This window comes from Apiospora marii (assembly GCF_038362585.1).
Source record: "Apiospora marii strain CBS 49790 chromosome Unknown utg000007l_segment0_segment0, whole genome shotgun sequence".
Classification (NCBI taxonomy): Eukaryota; Fungi; Ascomycota; class Sordariomycetes; order Amphisphaeriales; family Apiosporaceae; genus Apiospora; species Apiospora marii.
This window is the reverse complement of record NW_027117379.1, coordinates 483,203-498,911: the sequence shown is the minus strand read 5'-3', so window position 1 is coordinate 498,911 and position 15,709 is coordinate 483,203. Positions and strand designations below refer to the sequence as shown.

The window sequence follows — 15,709 nt, the reverse complement described above, 5'->3', positions numbered from 1 at the left end:
AGTATTGGTGCCGTTGTTGTCGTAGAGGGCTTTTGTCCATATCGAAGTACCATACTAATCTTTTACACTACTAATATAAAAAGTTTATTATTCTTTTTTCTTTTTTTTTTTTCGATTTATATTAAAGTTTCCCGGTAGAAATAAAAGATTTATAAAGAATAGGTTATTTTAAAAATAATAAATTTAAAAATAAAGTATTATATTTAATATTTTTAAAACTTTTAAAAATATTTTAATAATTATAACTCCTATAGATCGATAAAAGTTTAACAACGGCCGATAATTATAAAATTCCTTTTCTAATTTCGGTTTTATCTTTAGTTATTATTTATAATAATTTAACGAATTATATATAAAAGGTTATCCTTATTTCTTTTATTAACTATTTAAAAGTCTTTTATTTAATAAAATTATATATATTATTTACTATATAACCGTTTAATATTAAAAAGTATTTATTACGTTTATTTATTATAATAATAAAAATTTTCGAAATTAATCGACGCCGAATATATTATAAATTGTTTAAAGAAATAAAGGACGATTAATACGAGATTATTTATTTCGATATTATAAAGCTTTAAAAATAAAATTAAGAGAAAAAGTTCCGAAAAAATATAAAATATATTAAATATAAAGTTATAATAAAATTTATATTTAAATTAACTTTTTATAATATATATATTATTAATTATAAATTTCTTTTAAAGGAAATAATCGATAATAACGAAACCTTTTTTATTAAATAAATTAAATTATTTAACGAATTTCGAAACGAAATAAATAAAATTAAAGGTTTAATTTAAACCCTTTTTTTTAACGATATTTAAAAGGACTTTTAAATCCGGGCGTTAATCGAAAGGCTCGACGAAAAGGATAATAAATAAATTAACCGAAGCGGTAATAAATTAAATCGAGGCTATACGTAATAGTACTTATCGAAACGTTAAAAGGAGGGGAGGAAGGGAGGGAAGGCGTTATATAAAATTAACTAAATAATTTTAAGCCTTATCGATCGATAATATATTAATATTTTATATATAAATATAAACTCTTAAACGAATACAGTTTAACCTCTTGCTTAGGAGGGAAAAGCTTATCATATCCGATCAATCATTATAACGTCGCTTGTGACTTGACGCATATACTGCGAGATTTACATACGGGATCTAAGTAGCCGAGTCTCCCTGAGATGACACCCGAGGTCGTAAAAAGTCACCTGCCTTGGCCTCGCCAAACCATCATGTGGAGGAACCATAGCAAACATCTATGGAAGCTCTTCTGGGCCCGCCTGATACGGCCGGTAGTACTCGTGGTTCTCTGTACGCCCATCGCGATGGTTCTGCTTGTTGCCGGCGAAGTAAAGCCCAGAGCCCCTGCCGGAAACAGCGGCGGCTTGATCCTGAGGCTGTTCCATGTTCTTTTGACGCTTCGAGAGACGCCACAAGAGGAAACAAAAAAAGCCCATCAGCGCGAGAAAGGGAATGCCGACACCGATACCGACGCCCAGCCCGATCTTCTGCTCATCGTGTAGGCCGCCGCCGTCGCTTGGTGCAGCTGGCGATGGTGGTGGTGTTGTCGTGGTCGAAGCTGACCCAGTTTGGGACGTGGAAGATGTAATAGGGCCCACGCTACTGCTCTGGGAAGCGATGGAAGAAGGTGACGGCGGCGGGTTGGATGACCCGGCTGGGTTGGTGATGTTGAATATCCGGCACGTGGCGGCGGGAGACGTTTGCCCCTCGTAGAAAAGCGCTAGCGCGAATGCATTGCTGGTCAGAGCATGAGACGTTGCAACGGTCCAGTCCCATTGATTTCTCTGGTTGTAAAATGAAACGTTGGCTAAGTAGGTACGCATTTTAGATGTGTCAGTAGAGTAGATACAGGAAAACAGGGGTACTTCGCGCGCAGCTGAGTCAAGCCCCAAACTCAAGCCGCGAGGGAGATGACCAAATTCGCAAGAAAGACGGCGGGTGCACTCACAAAAAATACGTTCGGCGTCCGCTTCGGGCCTGCCGTCCTGGAAGAGCAACAGAGCGAGGCCTTTCTCGTCAACGTTGTCCGTGGTCCATTGAATCGTCATCTTGGAGCCGACGGGGTGGATAATATTGGTGGCCCAATCCTCTTTCTTCGAATTATCGACCTCCGGCTGTGGATTGACAAAAGTGATCCCGCCGAGTACTCCCGATGATAACAAATGAAGCCATACTGCTACTGCTACTATCAATACAGAGCGTCGTGGTAGCAGTGTCAGTGGAAGAGGCATGCTGCTGTATCGGACTTGGCGACGGGTTTTGGTCAGAGGATGCAACCATGGGAGAGAAAACCGCTGACTGTCGTCGTTTAAGGCTCGCAGGTCTAAGAAATCAAGACAGTTGTTTTGATTTGAGAGGGGAACCCGGTTCTACCTGTAGTTGAGTGAACCTTCCAGCTAGGGAAGGCCAGCCACAGATGCAGCAGACTACATTACCCTGGCAGCCTCGAGGGGTCTGTACAACACACCATTATCTCAAGTACTGATCATCCTTGCACTTCAGGCCAGGTTGGAAGGTGCGGTGCCATGTACACTTGGGTTATGTAGGTCCAGTATGTCTTGGGTTTGACAGGATGATCAACATGGTACAGGAGGTTGTCCGCACCCCATGTTCTGTTTGGAGTCATTTATCGCACTCTTGAAGTCATTGCAGCGCCCCTCGAAGCTTTTTTGTCTCATCATCACTTGCCTGCATCTCTTTTTCTTTTTATTATGATTAGCAGCCTTTCTCAGCCCAAAGGATCCTCCTGCAAGCCCGGTCCTGTCGTGTATCAGCCCATTGGGGGCTTTGGCGCTTATCTACCTAGGCATATGGATATCTCAATGTTCTGAGGTGTGACGAGATTAGAATCAGTGGTGGCGTATTTTACGGGGGTTCTTCCTGCTCGATGATTTGCTGGGGGCTGCTTGTGGCGCCTCAGCTTTGGCAAGCAACCCAGCTAGCTGCGAGCCCATCTGTACAGCCTGGTGAAAGTGCAGTCGCTTGATCACGAGCCTCCTGACAAATTCAAATTAGATAGCCACGCTATTGTGTATGCCCGAATAATTTGTGTTTATTCCGAAAGCGTTGCTTCTAGTATGATACATCAGGTCAGTGGTCGACAAGCTAGTGTACTGAGTAATAGGTAGGTAGTAATCAGCTATACGGATCCTTCTAGTGACATAATACATTTTTTTACTTCGCACAACATTGAACGATGTGATGGGAGCAGTACCTTTGCCTTGATTGGGAACAGCAACTTTTTGAAAACCGAAATTTTACTCCTCTCAAGCATGCTTAGTTTGGTCATTTCATACCACGAAAGTGTTGAGCCTCCCTCAGATGCTCACGCCAAGAAGCCACGGGATCGAACCCGCCCTCGACCGCAGCAGCAGCCGCGAGCGAGCCGGCCTTGCCATCCTTCTTCGCGCCGTACAGATACGGCTTCTCATCAGCGTAACAGTCCGTCTCCTGCTCCTCGGGCAGCGTGCCGTTCAGAATATACGCCTTCAAGCGAGCGTCAGTACAGGCCGAGCGGTCGCGGCCGGACGAGTGGCCGTAGCCATGATGGACGATAAGGCGCGCATTATCGCCCATCTCCCCGAGGAGCCGGCGCCCGTTGCGCAGCGGCGTGGCCGGGTCATACACCTCGGCGACCAGCAGCACCTATCGACTCTCGGCGTTAGCATTAACTCTTTTCGGAGGGAACAGGACGTGCAAGGAGGAATAATAGGAATTTCTCGAATAACCAGTTCCTCTTTCCCTCGTAAAACACTAGGATAACGTGGAATAAACACGGAATAAACACCGAATCAAGGAGGAATAAACACCGAAAATCGCTTACCGGGTTCTGCAGGGTGTGGTTGAGGTCGCCGCGGTAGACCTCGGCGGGCTTGGGCCAGTAACGGGTGTAATGGTGGCAGGCGAAGACGAAGAACCGCGAGTCGCCTGCAATCCAGGACTGATTGGTCATGACGTCCCACTGGTTATTCCACCAGTCCAGGCCCGGGTTGGTGTCGTCGTACGAATCAGAGCAGACGACCATGAGAGTGAGCTCCTCGGAGGAGGGCTTCTTCTTCTTGCTGGCAGATGGGCAGGGCTGGGTCGGGTCATACTCCCACTGGCGCTCGAGGAATTCGCCCGCGAGGGTGGTGTTGTAGTGGCCGAGCTCGTACAGCATCTGCGCCAGGGCCTTCCAGCTATGGGGGTTGTAGAGACTGGAGTAGATGGCGCCCACAACCTCCGAGTACGTCACCAGGGAGGGACCGCTCTTCGCCGTGTAAGCCGGTAGCGGGCGAGAAACCAGAGAGCTGATGAATCCCCGCACCCACACGTTAAGCTCGGTCAGCGTGTTGAATCCTCTGCCGTCGACGCCCTTGGCGAGAGCGCAATGTTCCGGCCCGGCTTTCAGGCACTCGCCCAAGAAGCCGTCGTGCCAAGCATCGGTGACGTTATCGAGAGCCGTCCAGCCGAAGCCGCCGGCGAGGCGATGGTCCCGCACATACTCGGTTCCGTCGAGGATGAGCCGGCCGACGCTGTTGGGGAACATGTTGGCGTACGTCTGCCCGATGCCCGTGCCGTAGCTGACCATGAAGCCCGTCAGCTCGTCCTCGCCGAGGGCCTTGCGGATCTCCTCGACGTCGCGGGCCACGAAGGCCGTGCTGAGGAAGCGGCCGAGGTCGCCCTGGCGCTCCCAGCAGGCGCGCAAGGTGGCGTTGTTGTAGGCGTTCATCAGCTCCAGCTGCATCTGGGGCGAGTCCACGGCGGCGCGGTGCTTCTGCGTCGCCAGCGCCCAGCGGTCCCGGTCGGCGTCGGCCGGGAAACAGGATACCGCGGGCAGCGAAGTGTTCACGCCGCGCGGGTCCCATCCCAGGACATCGTAGCGGCCGCCGCTGAGCCGCTCCGTGATGTCCTCCGCCGCCCGCCAGGTATACTCGGTGCCGCTACCGCCAGGACCTATCGATTCTCGGCGTCAGCAATTACTCTTTTTGGCGTGAACAGTATATCTCCAGAGGGAATAATAGGAGATTCTCGGATAAACGGTGACTCTTTCACTTATAAAACATTGGGATAACGTGGCATAAACACTGTATTGGTGGAATAAAGACTGGATAGGGACGGAATAAACATCGAAAGTCGCTTACCGCCGGGGTTTACGACAATTGTACGTTCCGTCTTGCTAGACGAGGAGTTGGTATGCTTTGAAAGCCCAGAGACTTGGAACTTGGTCACGGCAAGTCTTGCGATGCGCGGGTCGGACTTGTTGGTGTAATCGAGTGGGACATCAAGGTAGCCGCACATGTAGATGCCGCGGCCGGCATATGGGTCATTTCGCCCGGTGGCATCCGCCGCCGCCGCCGACGAAGAGGTTCGGTTGCCCCAGTTCCAGTGGTCGGGGTTGGGATCGAAGAGCTTCGCCCATGACTTTTCGGGCTCGGGGTCGTCGAGGGCGGGCGGCAGGCTCGTGGCCGTGCAGGGGATGAAGCGGAAGGGGTCGTCGGCTCGAGGGAAGCGGCCAAAACGCGACGAGGGTGCGCCGCCGCCGCAGTGGCCGGGAGTCGACGACTTGGGCGGCGGGACGAGGTGGTCGAGGCCGGGCAGGGAGAGCAGCGTCGGATAGAGGAGGTAGAGGAGCTCCAGGACGATGAGGGTCTGCCAGACGTAGTTGGGGATTGTCCTACGTGCAGCTCTTGGCGGCTCCCGCTCCTGCGGCGGTTGGCCCTCCTTGGGCGTTGGGGCTGCTGCTTGCCCCATCGTGTTCGATTGAGGGGTTATACCAATGCGACAGTGTGTTGCATGAAACAACGATGGTTGCTGGAACTCTTCTTCCCCAGACGAAGGCGATTCAAGACCATCGAGCCCCTGCGGGAATAAACCGGACAAGTCTCCGTATGAACAAGCAATTCTACGGAATATTATTACAGCGGTGTTCGTTCATTCCACTGTTGTGACCTGGAGTAAGTGGAATAATCAAGACGGTTTATTCCTGCGGCCGCTTGCCATTCTTTGCGGCACAGGCAGCAACGAGCAACGACCATCGCAGGGAGATCAGACGGTGGCTGGTTAGCTGTTTCGGGCAGGTGCATACGCAATGCCGCTGATGACATGGGAGTGTGGGGTACATGGGTGACCCGCTAAGCCAAACGCTCCTTAGCGGGCACGGGTCGAGCCGTCGGGCGAGCGGTTATCTTATTGCAACCTCACGTAAAGGGGCCGCGAACAGCTTCAATCAACAAATCCACTGCTGGACTGTCTGGGACAGGTAAATAAATACCTCAATTCTTATCTAGAACCATTTTCAGCTCGAGGTCAGCTTTCGCTGAGTTTGAGCAAAACCTCTTATCTGCTTTTTCTTTTTTTTTTTTTTTTTTTTTTTTTTTTTTTTTTTTTGTACACGTGTACCCCAAATGAATTACACGCGTGCTCCATACGTACGTTTACCCCCGTTGCAACATGTGATGGCTGTGACATACGAGGCTCCCCGAACATGTCAAAACTGAAGATTTACTGAAGGACTTCGTCTGGAAGTCAAACATCAATTGATTTGTCAAGGCATCAACTGAAAGTTCTCTTCCGTATCTGAGCAATCGTTGGGGCTCATGCTCATCTGACCTGGGAGGTAACCCGGATCTTCTCTCAGAACAGCTCCTTGCCTATCTTGTTCTGTGCTCCAGGGAACTCGAAGCTTCCGATAGCCATGTATGGGAGTCTTCAAAAGTACATGTCAAACCTGCATCATCACGTCCTAGACAAACAGACACAGGCCATCATGCTTCTATAGCATGCATACATAGGGAGGTAGGTCTGACACTGCGTACAAACATTAGTATCGCCAAGACACCACAAAGAATAAGATGGGAGGTTTTCGTTTGGATGTAATAAAAACAGACAGCTAGTTTTACCCCAAGGCTGCCTTCAAATACAGATGGTCGGTCGGTCCAGAGGTTTGGGCAACAACATGAATCGCCAACAAGTTCCCTCCAGCCCATTTGATCCAATCCAACACAAGCATAGCCATCCACCTTTGCAACTTCAAGTCCAGCCAGGATGTGTGTCATCGACAGCAAGCTCTTCCACTGCAAGAAATGCAAGCAGAGCGGGAAGATCATCGTGAACGAGATCTCGACATGCACCAGCTGCCCGGAAAGGGACAACGAATACAATCAGTTCGAGTGCCCAAAACTCCAGGAGAATACACTCCCTTCACTTACGGGTGTGTGCGCCATTTGCGACCCCAGGGACGGCATCCCGTGGGGGGACTGGAGGAGAGCTGGGCTAGCTCCCAAAGCTCCCCGGACTTCGCCTTTGGCTAAGTGATCAGCACACCAGTGACCTTTCGCTGAGGAAGACGCGCGAGATGTTCTACATGAAGTGGTAGTATGCTAATAAACATGAATCCCCCAAGCCCTTAGACTGAAAGGTAAGCCTTTAACCAATGAAGATGCATGTAAAACGTTGCAGTGTGAGTGATAATATGTTCATTGTAGACAAGGGAGATGTGCGGCTAATGGGCAGGGACAACAAGAAGAGCATGCAGGGACAACAAGAAGAGCATGTGCTTGGTCCAAAGCCAATATTTAGTGTTGCTAAGTGCGTCTGTCGAGGCATTGCTTTTGCAGCCCGTTTTCTATTTTCGTCAACTGTTTCTATATACAACACGCATTATCGTCGTGATCTACTGTGTTGAAACTACACTACCAGGTACTGATTATGAGCCTGCTGGGGCAAACATGTGTAGTAGCATTTACTAAGAAATCCTGATCTGTTGGTAAAGATAGGTGGGATGAAGCAGATTCGAACACAAGACCGCGTGAGTTGAAAGGGAATGCCATAGCAAAAACAAAAATGAACTGATTCACTGCCATCGCGCCACCGATGGCAATGAATCAGTTCATATCAGTCGCCGAGTTATTAGCCTATAAGAGGCCCAGGGGTCCTGTAAGGAATGTGAATACAGTGAAGACAAACCAACAATGCAGTATCAGTGGCTTATTCCAAAGGCAGGTGACATGGATAAGATTCGAACTCTAGACCGGCGGGTGAATCGCAAGGGAACGCGGGAGAAACAAAAAGATAAACTGGCTCATAGCCATCGGGCCACCGCACCACCCACCCCAATGGCTATGAACCAATTTACAATAATCGCCGATGTTATTGGCCTATATAACCTCTAGTGGTGCTGATTCTACAGGGAAAGCACCTACTAGGGATCCCATGGATACTAAGTAGGCATCCATTCAAGGAAGCCTATAGCACGATATCAGTAGCACATGCTAACCACAATTTTCCTACTAGGTATGAAATGGTACCACATGCAATACAAAGTCCCTAGTAGCTGCTGCCACCAGCAACCTACAAAGGGCGCTGGAGGGCACATGGAACACAGAGAGCACAAGGGCCTATCACAGCTGCTGAAGCTGACCCCTCTGAAGCTTGTCAAGCAGAACGCTGTAGGACCAACCTGTTCGAATCGAGTCGGACGACCACCCACAATGAAATAATTTACGAAGGGGCCCAGATCACCAGATCAACCAAGATCCTGGCAGTATCAATAACCTATCCACGGCGAGCCAAGACCTAGCACATAAGCAACAGCATGTAGAATAATGTTACGCTGCGCAATGCCACACAGCTCATCATGATATCTACCTTTCTTCAGAGCATAGTAGTAAATTGGTTCAAAAACAGCCCATCTCGTACTCTTGACTCCAACACCTTTGATTAAACTACGGCAAGGGGATGAAAACCATTCCTCTCATTACGCGAATGCCCACGTCAAGAATGTATCAACCGGTTCTGGCTGTCGTTGATGCCACCTATTCACCTACATCGACCCAGAATCGTGAGTTGAATTTCCACTACCAGACACACATGAGAATTGGTCGAATTGAGGCCTCACTATGACTACAGCACATTCTGCATCTTGCAGCGTATCATACAACATTACAGATGTGTAGTCCGTTTCGGGTATGACGCCTTTGAAGTGGATGGTCCCTTCCAACACACTTGACGTCGGGAATAGCTTGCCCACGCCCAATGCAAGGTGTGTACCATCTATTGAGAGGCATCTGGCCCGGTCACACTACAGAGCCTTTCCAATTATCAACCTCATCATAACCAGAAACATCTTGTCTTGCTTGAACATGTTGATGTTGTATAGCATGCGGATCGCCGTAAGTGAACACCCTTATCAAAACGGGCAGACATGAGTCTAACGAGGAATGACCAGGAGTTTCAGCAATAACCTTGCCGCTTGATATCCTGCATTGCTCAGACTACCAAATTCCGTATCTTACACCTCGAGGGAGATATACATGAACGTACACTAGGAATTCCGGTTGACACATAAGATGAGTCAGATATAACCAAGCCATGTATCTGGGCACGACACGGGATGTTCTCTTATTACTTGTATATCTCACATCCTATCACGTATCTGAAGCACACTCCACACATCCAAACCCCCCCTCCCCCACGCCTCCCCTCGCTCCCCTCGCTCCCCTCTCCCCCGTCCCTAAAACTTGCCGACGAGCAGGTTCCCGAGCATCTCGCGCGCCGTGACGACGGTGGTGGTCCAGACGGTCGGGAGGTCGAGGGTACTGAAGAGGGCGTCGTCGAGCCCGAAGAACATCATGGGCGGAATCCAGCCGCGGGCGTACTCGAGGGCGAAGCAGCCCGAGTCCGGAATCCGGTAGCCCTTGGCCTCGCCCCGCACCAGGTGGTGCACCGAACCGGGGCGGTACACCTCGGCCACGTAGTCGCCCGCCCGGTACGCCCACTCCTCGCCCGTCAGGATGTGGAAGTAGTCGTCGGCCGTGTGGCGGCCGGTGTGGCCCTCGGTGCCGATGGCGGAGCCGTAGATGATGAGGTATTCTGTGATGCCTAGAATGAGTAATGTCAGGGATTGGCTGCTGTATGTGACATTGGAACTGAAGGGTACTGACTGGCATGGATGATGAACATGGAGCCCATGGCGCCGCCGTGGTTGTTGAAAAACCACTCCTGCTTCAGGTTGACGTAGTTCGGGTACATCTCGTTCAGCTCCGACGTGATGTAGTTAACAATGGAGCGCGTGTCATTTCCATGAGCGGCGATGCCGCGCTTGGCCAGGTCATGGAGATGGTCCAACTGGAAGATGTAGAAAGACTCCAGGTTGCGATCCAGCATGTAGAAGAGGGACGACAGTGCTGCGACCAGGATCGTGATGATAGCCAGAGGTCGCGCCATTGTGCCCAAGTCTGCTTGCTGGTTCTGAGCGGCGGACAAGGGGGTAGAGAGAAGAAGCAAAGCAGAACAATTGCGCTTGAGGAAGAGGAAACCAAAAACTTACGGTGACTGCACCTCTCCAGCCTTGCTGTCAGCCACCCCAAGTTTGGTCGATCTCGTGGTGCGCGGTGAGCTTGGTTGGCGGTAACCCAAAATGGTACCAAGTCGTGATGGCACCCCGCGAAAGACTTTCCCTGCAGTGCAGGGTGCATAACCGTGTTTGCCCAGCTGTAGCGGTGGGGATGATTATCGGAGGGACCCTTCAAGACGGAGGAACCTACTCTCGCTTAACTAAGAAAACACCACTTGGCTACTGTGCCGTTCGGGTGCATGTTGAGCCTCCATGAGAGACAAGGGCCCGCAAAGAAATTCCGTACCGAGTTTATCTTGTCATGTACTACGAGGGTAGGCAGTGTGAGCATTTTGCGAGGGGCGCGCACATTGAGGGAAAGAGATATGAAATGAAAAACTAAAGCCAACCCTGATTTTCCGACCGCCTCGAGGTTCCTACCGTTCTGATGATGGATAGTATGGGGTCCCAACTATGGCTTCTTGCGCCTATTGAGCGATGAAAGAGACGAAGCATCGATGGTGGGCCAAGCCTCGGTGTTTAGTATTGCACCCTACTTGAGCTGGAATGATGGGCATCTTGGCTAACCGCAGTTTCGCCTTTCTACGAAAGGCATTTACCTTTTTGCTATGTATGTATTTGGGTTCATAATCTCTCAGTCAAACTGGTGGTCACGATGGGTTGGTTCCCTTAAGCCGAGTTAACGAGATGCCAGGATGCGTTTCTCTTCAAAACTCCCCAGAGCGAAGCAACGAAAAACCTCGGCTAGAATGTGGCAAACCTGTCAGATAAAAGCCGCAAAGGGGCGTCGGGGACAGACTTGAGACTTCTCAACAGACCAGGTTGGACATGCGCGGTTGACGGGTGTGCACTCAATGACCCATTCATAATGTGTATTACAGCCAGTTTAATACGAACCATGGGAGGGGCGTTTAGTCCCTCGACCATATTGGAGCTGTGATCAGGAGACGGCCCTGACAGATGTGTGTCGAACTCAGGAGCTTGATATTTCGTTCGGGTCTCCCGTCTGGTGCAATACCTACATCTGTGTCAGTAAACGCAGCGCAAGATGCCTTTGATGAACATTAAACGGCTCAAGGAACTAGCTGTAGGTACGCGGCGGAGTTGCCTCGGTATTCATTCTCATGGCGACGACATAGGTAACATGTCACGCGCCACACATCATAATGTCCCCACAGCAGACCTGTGGTGCAGTTGATATTAGTGAGTGTGGGTGAGTAGCAAAGGTCGGACCGTTATGCCATCGCCAGGCACCAGGTGTCAGGGGTATTGAGACCTCTAATTATTTTCTCCGCCCTATTTCTCGAAGATCCGAGAGATAAATATATCGCAATTCGAAACGGCCTTCTATTGAACTTCTTTCCGTACTACGACCCTGGGCTGGGATCTCGTGGAAGCTTCCCAAATCTCCTTTTAGCCCCTTTGTTTTCGGCGGGGAATCGACGCCGCGCGGGCGACCATGGGGCCCGGGACAGCCCGTTTCATTGCAAATCAAACTGCGCCACTACATACCACTGCGATGGATGGGGCACTAATACAGACAATAAGGATTAACGAACGGCAGGGCTTAGCTAAGGGTTGATGGTATGTATCCGTACATACAGCAGATTCGGAGAGTGAGAGGGAGCGAAGGTATGTGTGTCGCCGGGTGACTGCAAGGCCTTGCTTACCAACAGTTCGCCAGGACATCTCCTTATAGATGATCCCAAAATGTAGGTATAAATTGCATGTGTGTAATATCCTGTGAATGTTACAGTGTTCACCAAGGCTCAAGTATTCGTCGATAAGCTTTGATAATTACATTTGACGATTTTGTTCATTAAATGCTATGGTAGAAGCATCTTACTTAGCCGCAGCCTCTTCCTCGTCTTCAGGTACCTCCTCGCCATTTTCAATAGCTTTTTGCCGCCTCTTGGCTGCTTTTTCTCTCTTCTTGTCCAGCAGCTGAGAGAGTTTCTTCGCATTGTTGAAGACTCCACTCGTTCCCGAGCCGCAGGCAGCGCAGCTCGGGTCTTTCCTATACCTCTGCAGGGCGCACGGCTCGCAGAAGTAGTGGCCGCACCTCGTTACCACAGGGCTCCGGTAAGGGCCCTTGCAGATAATGCAAGCGAAAGGGATCTTCTCAAGCATGGCGGCTTCGGTCGTCTCATCATCATCGTCGTCCTTGGATCGGCCGCTACGGTCGGCGCTGGCCACGACTGTACCGCCGAGGTTCTTCTTGCCCTTGGTGACGTTCTCCCACTCGCGGTCGAGCTTCCAGCCTTGCGCATAGTCTTCACGCGCGTGTAGGTACTTGCAGTTGTCGCCGAAACCACAGAAGCCCGTTTGCTTGTAGTCCTTGCAGACGTCCGGCGCAAAGTCGGTCGTCGTCACGGTGCGGATGTTGGTGGGCGCCTTGATGGGACCGACGGACTTTTTCGGTGCGTTCGGGTTCTTCTGGATGAAGTTGTTGCTGTTGGCTAGGCCTTTGTAGGTGCCGTCGGGTTGCGCTGGCTCGTCGGGGGTGTCGGCAGACGTCTTGCTCGGCATCGCGCGCGTCTTGCCCAGCAGATTCTTGTCTTCATCGTACCAGTTGCTCTGTTTGGTCGCGTCATTGGTGCTGGTCATGGGCACGCTTCGATCGGCCTCGAAGAGCGTCGCGGACTCGTGCTGCGGCGCCGAAACATTGTTTTTGGAGGAGGCCGTGACGACGGCGCTGTTCTTCTTCCGCCGCTTCACCCTCTGGCCGGATTCGTTTTCGGATGATGTGTAGTCGGAATCGGAATCGCTGTTTCTCTCTGCTGGCGGAGGCGTTGCTGGGCGCTTTCGCATCGCGGCCTTGCCCTTTGCGCCTCGCTTCTTGAAGAGCGACACCGGGGCGATGGGGCCATCTGCTGGCGCAGCAGCAGCCGGAGGGTTGGTATCGGTCATGATGATTTTAGATGAATCCCGGAACGACTGAATTAAAAGATGTTATTACGAATGGGGCAGTCTCCAATGGGATGTCTTTCATAAATCTGCCAAGGCTGCGGTTGCTGAATGACGAAAGATCCGAACCCATGCAATGATTGCCACAGCCGCAAGTCTGAGCTGCCTCCCGAAGCTCTTGTGGCTGAAGCTGACAAATACAGTTTAGCGTAGCCTTGTGTTAAGGGGCCAATTAGATAACGATCAAGCATCCAGGTCAATGAGTGTGGGGCAGTGGGGGTGGTGGCCCAAAGGTGCGTCTCCCTTGGGGCGGAGTTCAATATAGGAGCAGACGTTCGTTTTCCAGTGTCGAGGACGCGACGGGCAAACAAGCAGCCCCCTCGGGCGGCACGAACGGTTCCCAGCCAAGCGCAGCAGATGAGCTGGCTGCAGAAGGTTGAACAAAAACAAAGAAACTCAGCTCAGGTGTGCTCGTCAGAGGGGAAAAAGGACTGCTCGCGAGAGACCCCACCATTAGCGTTCTCTAGGTCCGCAGCTCTAAAATTGGCGTCCTGCACCAGATTCATGCGCGCGTGTCAAAAGAATGCCGGCAACAACCAATCGCTTGACGCGTTCCGGCCTGTTTTGAAGTTCGCATGTCAATAACTCGTCAGTCGGGCAAAGAGAGTTGACTGTAGCGATGGGCAACCGTGAGTCCTCAAAGATGATTCGCAGCCGTTGGAGCTTGCTTTTCCACAATGCGGCGACCATTCTGGTTCTTCTACCAACGTGCATGCATATGCATGCGCATGTACAAGTCACTGTCGCCGTGAACATCGCATATTTGGGTAAGTATGGGGGTGTCAGGTGTGTTGGGTTGGGAGGCTCTGTGGTTGCAAGAGAGGTGGAACTCCAGGGCTATTGTCGCACTCATTAACGCGTGGAAGCCCAGATGGACTCGCACCAACTGCTACGGACGGCAGTCAATCCCAGCTTGCCCATCTATAGCTGGTAGATGTTATGGATGCCTGGATTGTGAATGGCATTGATAGGTAAACAATTAATATCATCTCCAGCCTCAAGCCATGGGAATGACGTTTCCTAGTGCAGCCTTTTAGACTGTTGTTGGCTAGAAGGGGGAAGAAAAAGTCGAGAGCTCGAGAGAGCTCCGCATGGAAGCAGCTTCGAACGCCTTAGCAAAAACGGTCGGGCATGAAGAGATGATCTATTAAAATAGCCAGAGAGTAGTTCGTGGTTCTCGTAAACCTGTGACGATGACATGGCAAGTCGGATCTCCCGTATTAAGCGCATTTCCCACTTCACCGCACCCTGGCTCCTGGCCCTCCCTAGGCTCGCAGTAGTCTGGTCGTTCTGCTGGTGTGCATGCTTGGTGCCAGGCACATCCCGCTTGCTGCTGGCATCGACCCTTGACCCCTGGCCTGCACCCATAAACTGGTCCCACGATGCCTGTCCAGCTCTGACCTGGGAGCCCGATTGGGAAATTCGTCCACAATATCCCATCTCAATGGGGGCACCATTTGCCATTTTCTTCATCAATCCCAAGTGGTGCTGTGCTCGCGCTCCATTCCCTCTCTCCCTCTCTCCCATCGTCGACCTGCTCTTTTTGGTCTGTCTGTTGGCTGCTAACCCTCGTAGCATCTCGCATCCTCTCTCTTTTTTTCTTCTCTCCCTCACTCCCTTATTACCTCCTTTCTATAGGGTTGTTCGCATCGCGAGACATCTCTTCATAACAAAGACATTAAGTCTGGGGTGTCCAGAGCCGTCGCTGTCCTGGTCTCCCGTGCCTCCCTTCCCGTCCCTTCTTCTTGCTATTGTTTACTTGCACATGGGAATCCGGTCCAGAGACGCGTTCTCCTATCACCACCCCTCCACTCGTTTGACTCACCACATCGGCTAATTGTTTACTTATTTCTTTACTATTGTGCATCTTGTTTTTTGTTTCTCCTATAGAAGACCAAAAACCCACCCCCTACGAACGAGGATTTTCTTGCGACGGACTAATTCGACGACTTTCACGTTCAATTCGACTATTTTTCTTCTCGCCTTTTAAAAGAGTAATTGTCTTACTATCCCTGTTTCCCGGCAATTTGGGCCATTTCGATTCGACGGCAGCTACCGCGTTACATTCGACTTTTCCCCTTTGCTGGCCCAGACTGCGACCGCCTCATCGACCTGTTTGGGATTCTGTTTGGAAACTGAAAATTTCAAATCGGAATCTAGGGCAGCTGTGCTTGCGACAAGAGCGAATTAGCAGAGTCCTACGGCTCGTTCATTTCTTTTTGATCGAATATCTGGTGCATGTAAGATATCCCCGGATCCCTGCATCGGCGTTGTGTCTCCATCTTTCCTGCCGTGCCACCAATTGTGTGTGTATGTGTGCCATGTGTTTTGGAGCGCATCCAGTAGGTTAGTTGGTACAAGAAGGCCGACAGTT

The 15,709-nt window shown here is 50.6% G+C and overlaps 4 protein-coding genes across 4 annotated transcripts; all 4 read right to left on the bottom strand.

Moving 5' to 3' along the window:
- Nucleotides 1-1,267: 1,267 nt before the first annotated feature.
- On the bottom strand, nt 1,268-2,263 carry PG985_010567 (uncharacterized protein; the record flags this gene model as incomplete). Its single annotated transcript, XM_066830335.1, has 1 exon — nt 1,268-2,263. The coding sequence occupies one exon, from the start codon at nt 2,261-2,263 to the stop codon at nt 1,268-1,270; it is 996 nt and encodes a 331-aa protein (XP_066681017.1).
- Nucleotides 2,264-3,317: 1,054 nt separating this feature from the next.
- Nucleotides 3,318-5,765, bottom strand: PG985_010566 (uncharacterized protein; the record flags this gene model as incomplete). Its single annotated transcript, XM_066830334.1, has 3 exons — nt 3,318-3,608; nt 3,943-4,911; nt 5,229-5,765. The coding sequence occupies 3 exons, from the start codon at nt 5,763-5,765 to the stop codon at nt 3,318-3,320; spliced, it is 1,797 nt and encodes a 598-aa protein (XP_066681016.1).
- A 3,760-nt stretch (nt 5,766-9,525) lies between these two features.
- On the bottom strand, nt 9,526-10,238 carry PG985_010565 (C-8 sterol isomerase; the record flags this gene model as incomplete). The annotated part of the gene is made up of 2 exons (XM_066830333.1): nt 9,526-9,893; nt 9,956-10,238. The coding sequence occupies 2 exons, from the start codon at nt 10,236-10,238 to the stop codon at nt 9,526-9,528; spliced, it is 651 nt and encodes a 216-aa protein (XP_066681015.1).
- A 1,972-nt stretch (nt 10,239-12,210) lies between these two features.
- Nucleotides 12,211-13,278, bottom strand: PG985_010564 (pre-mRNA splicing factor cwc24; the record flags this gene model as incomplete). The annotated part of the gene is made up of 1 exon (XM_066830332.1): nt 12,211-13,278. The coding sequence occupies one exon, from the start codon at nt 13,276-13,278 to the stop codon at nt 12,211-12,213; it is 1,068 nt and encodes a 355-aa protein (XP_066681014.1).
- Nucleotides 13,279-15,709: the final 2,431 nt, after the last annotated feature.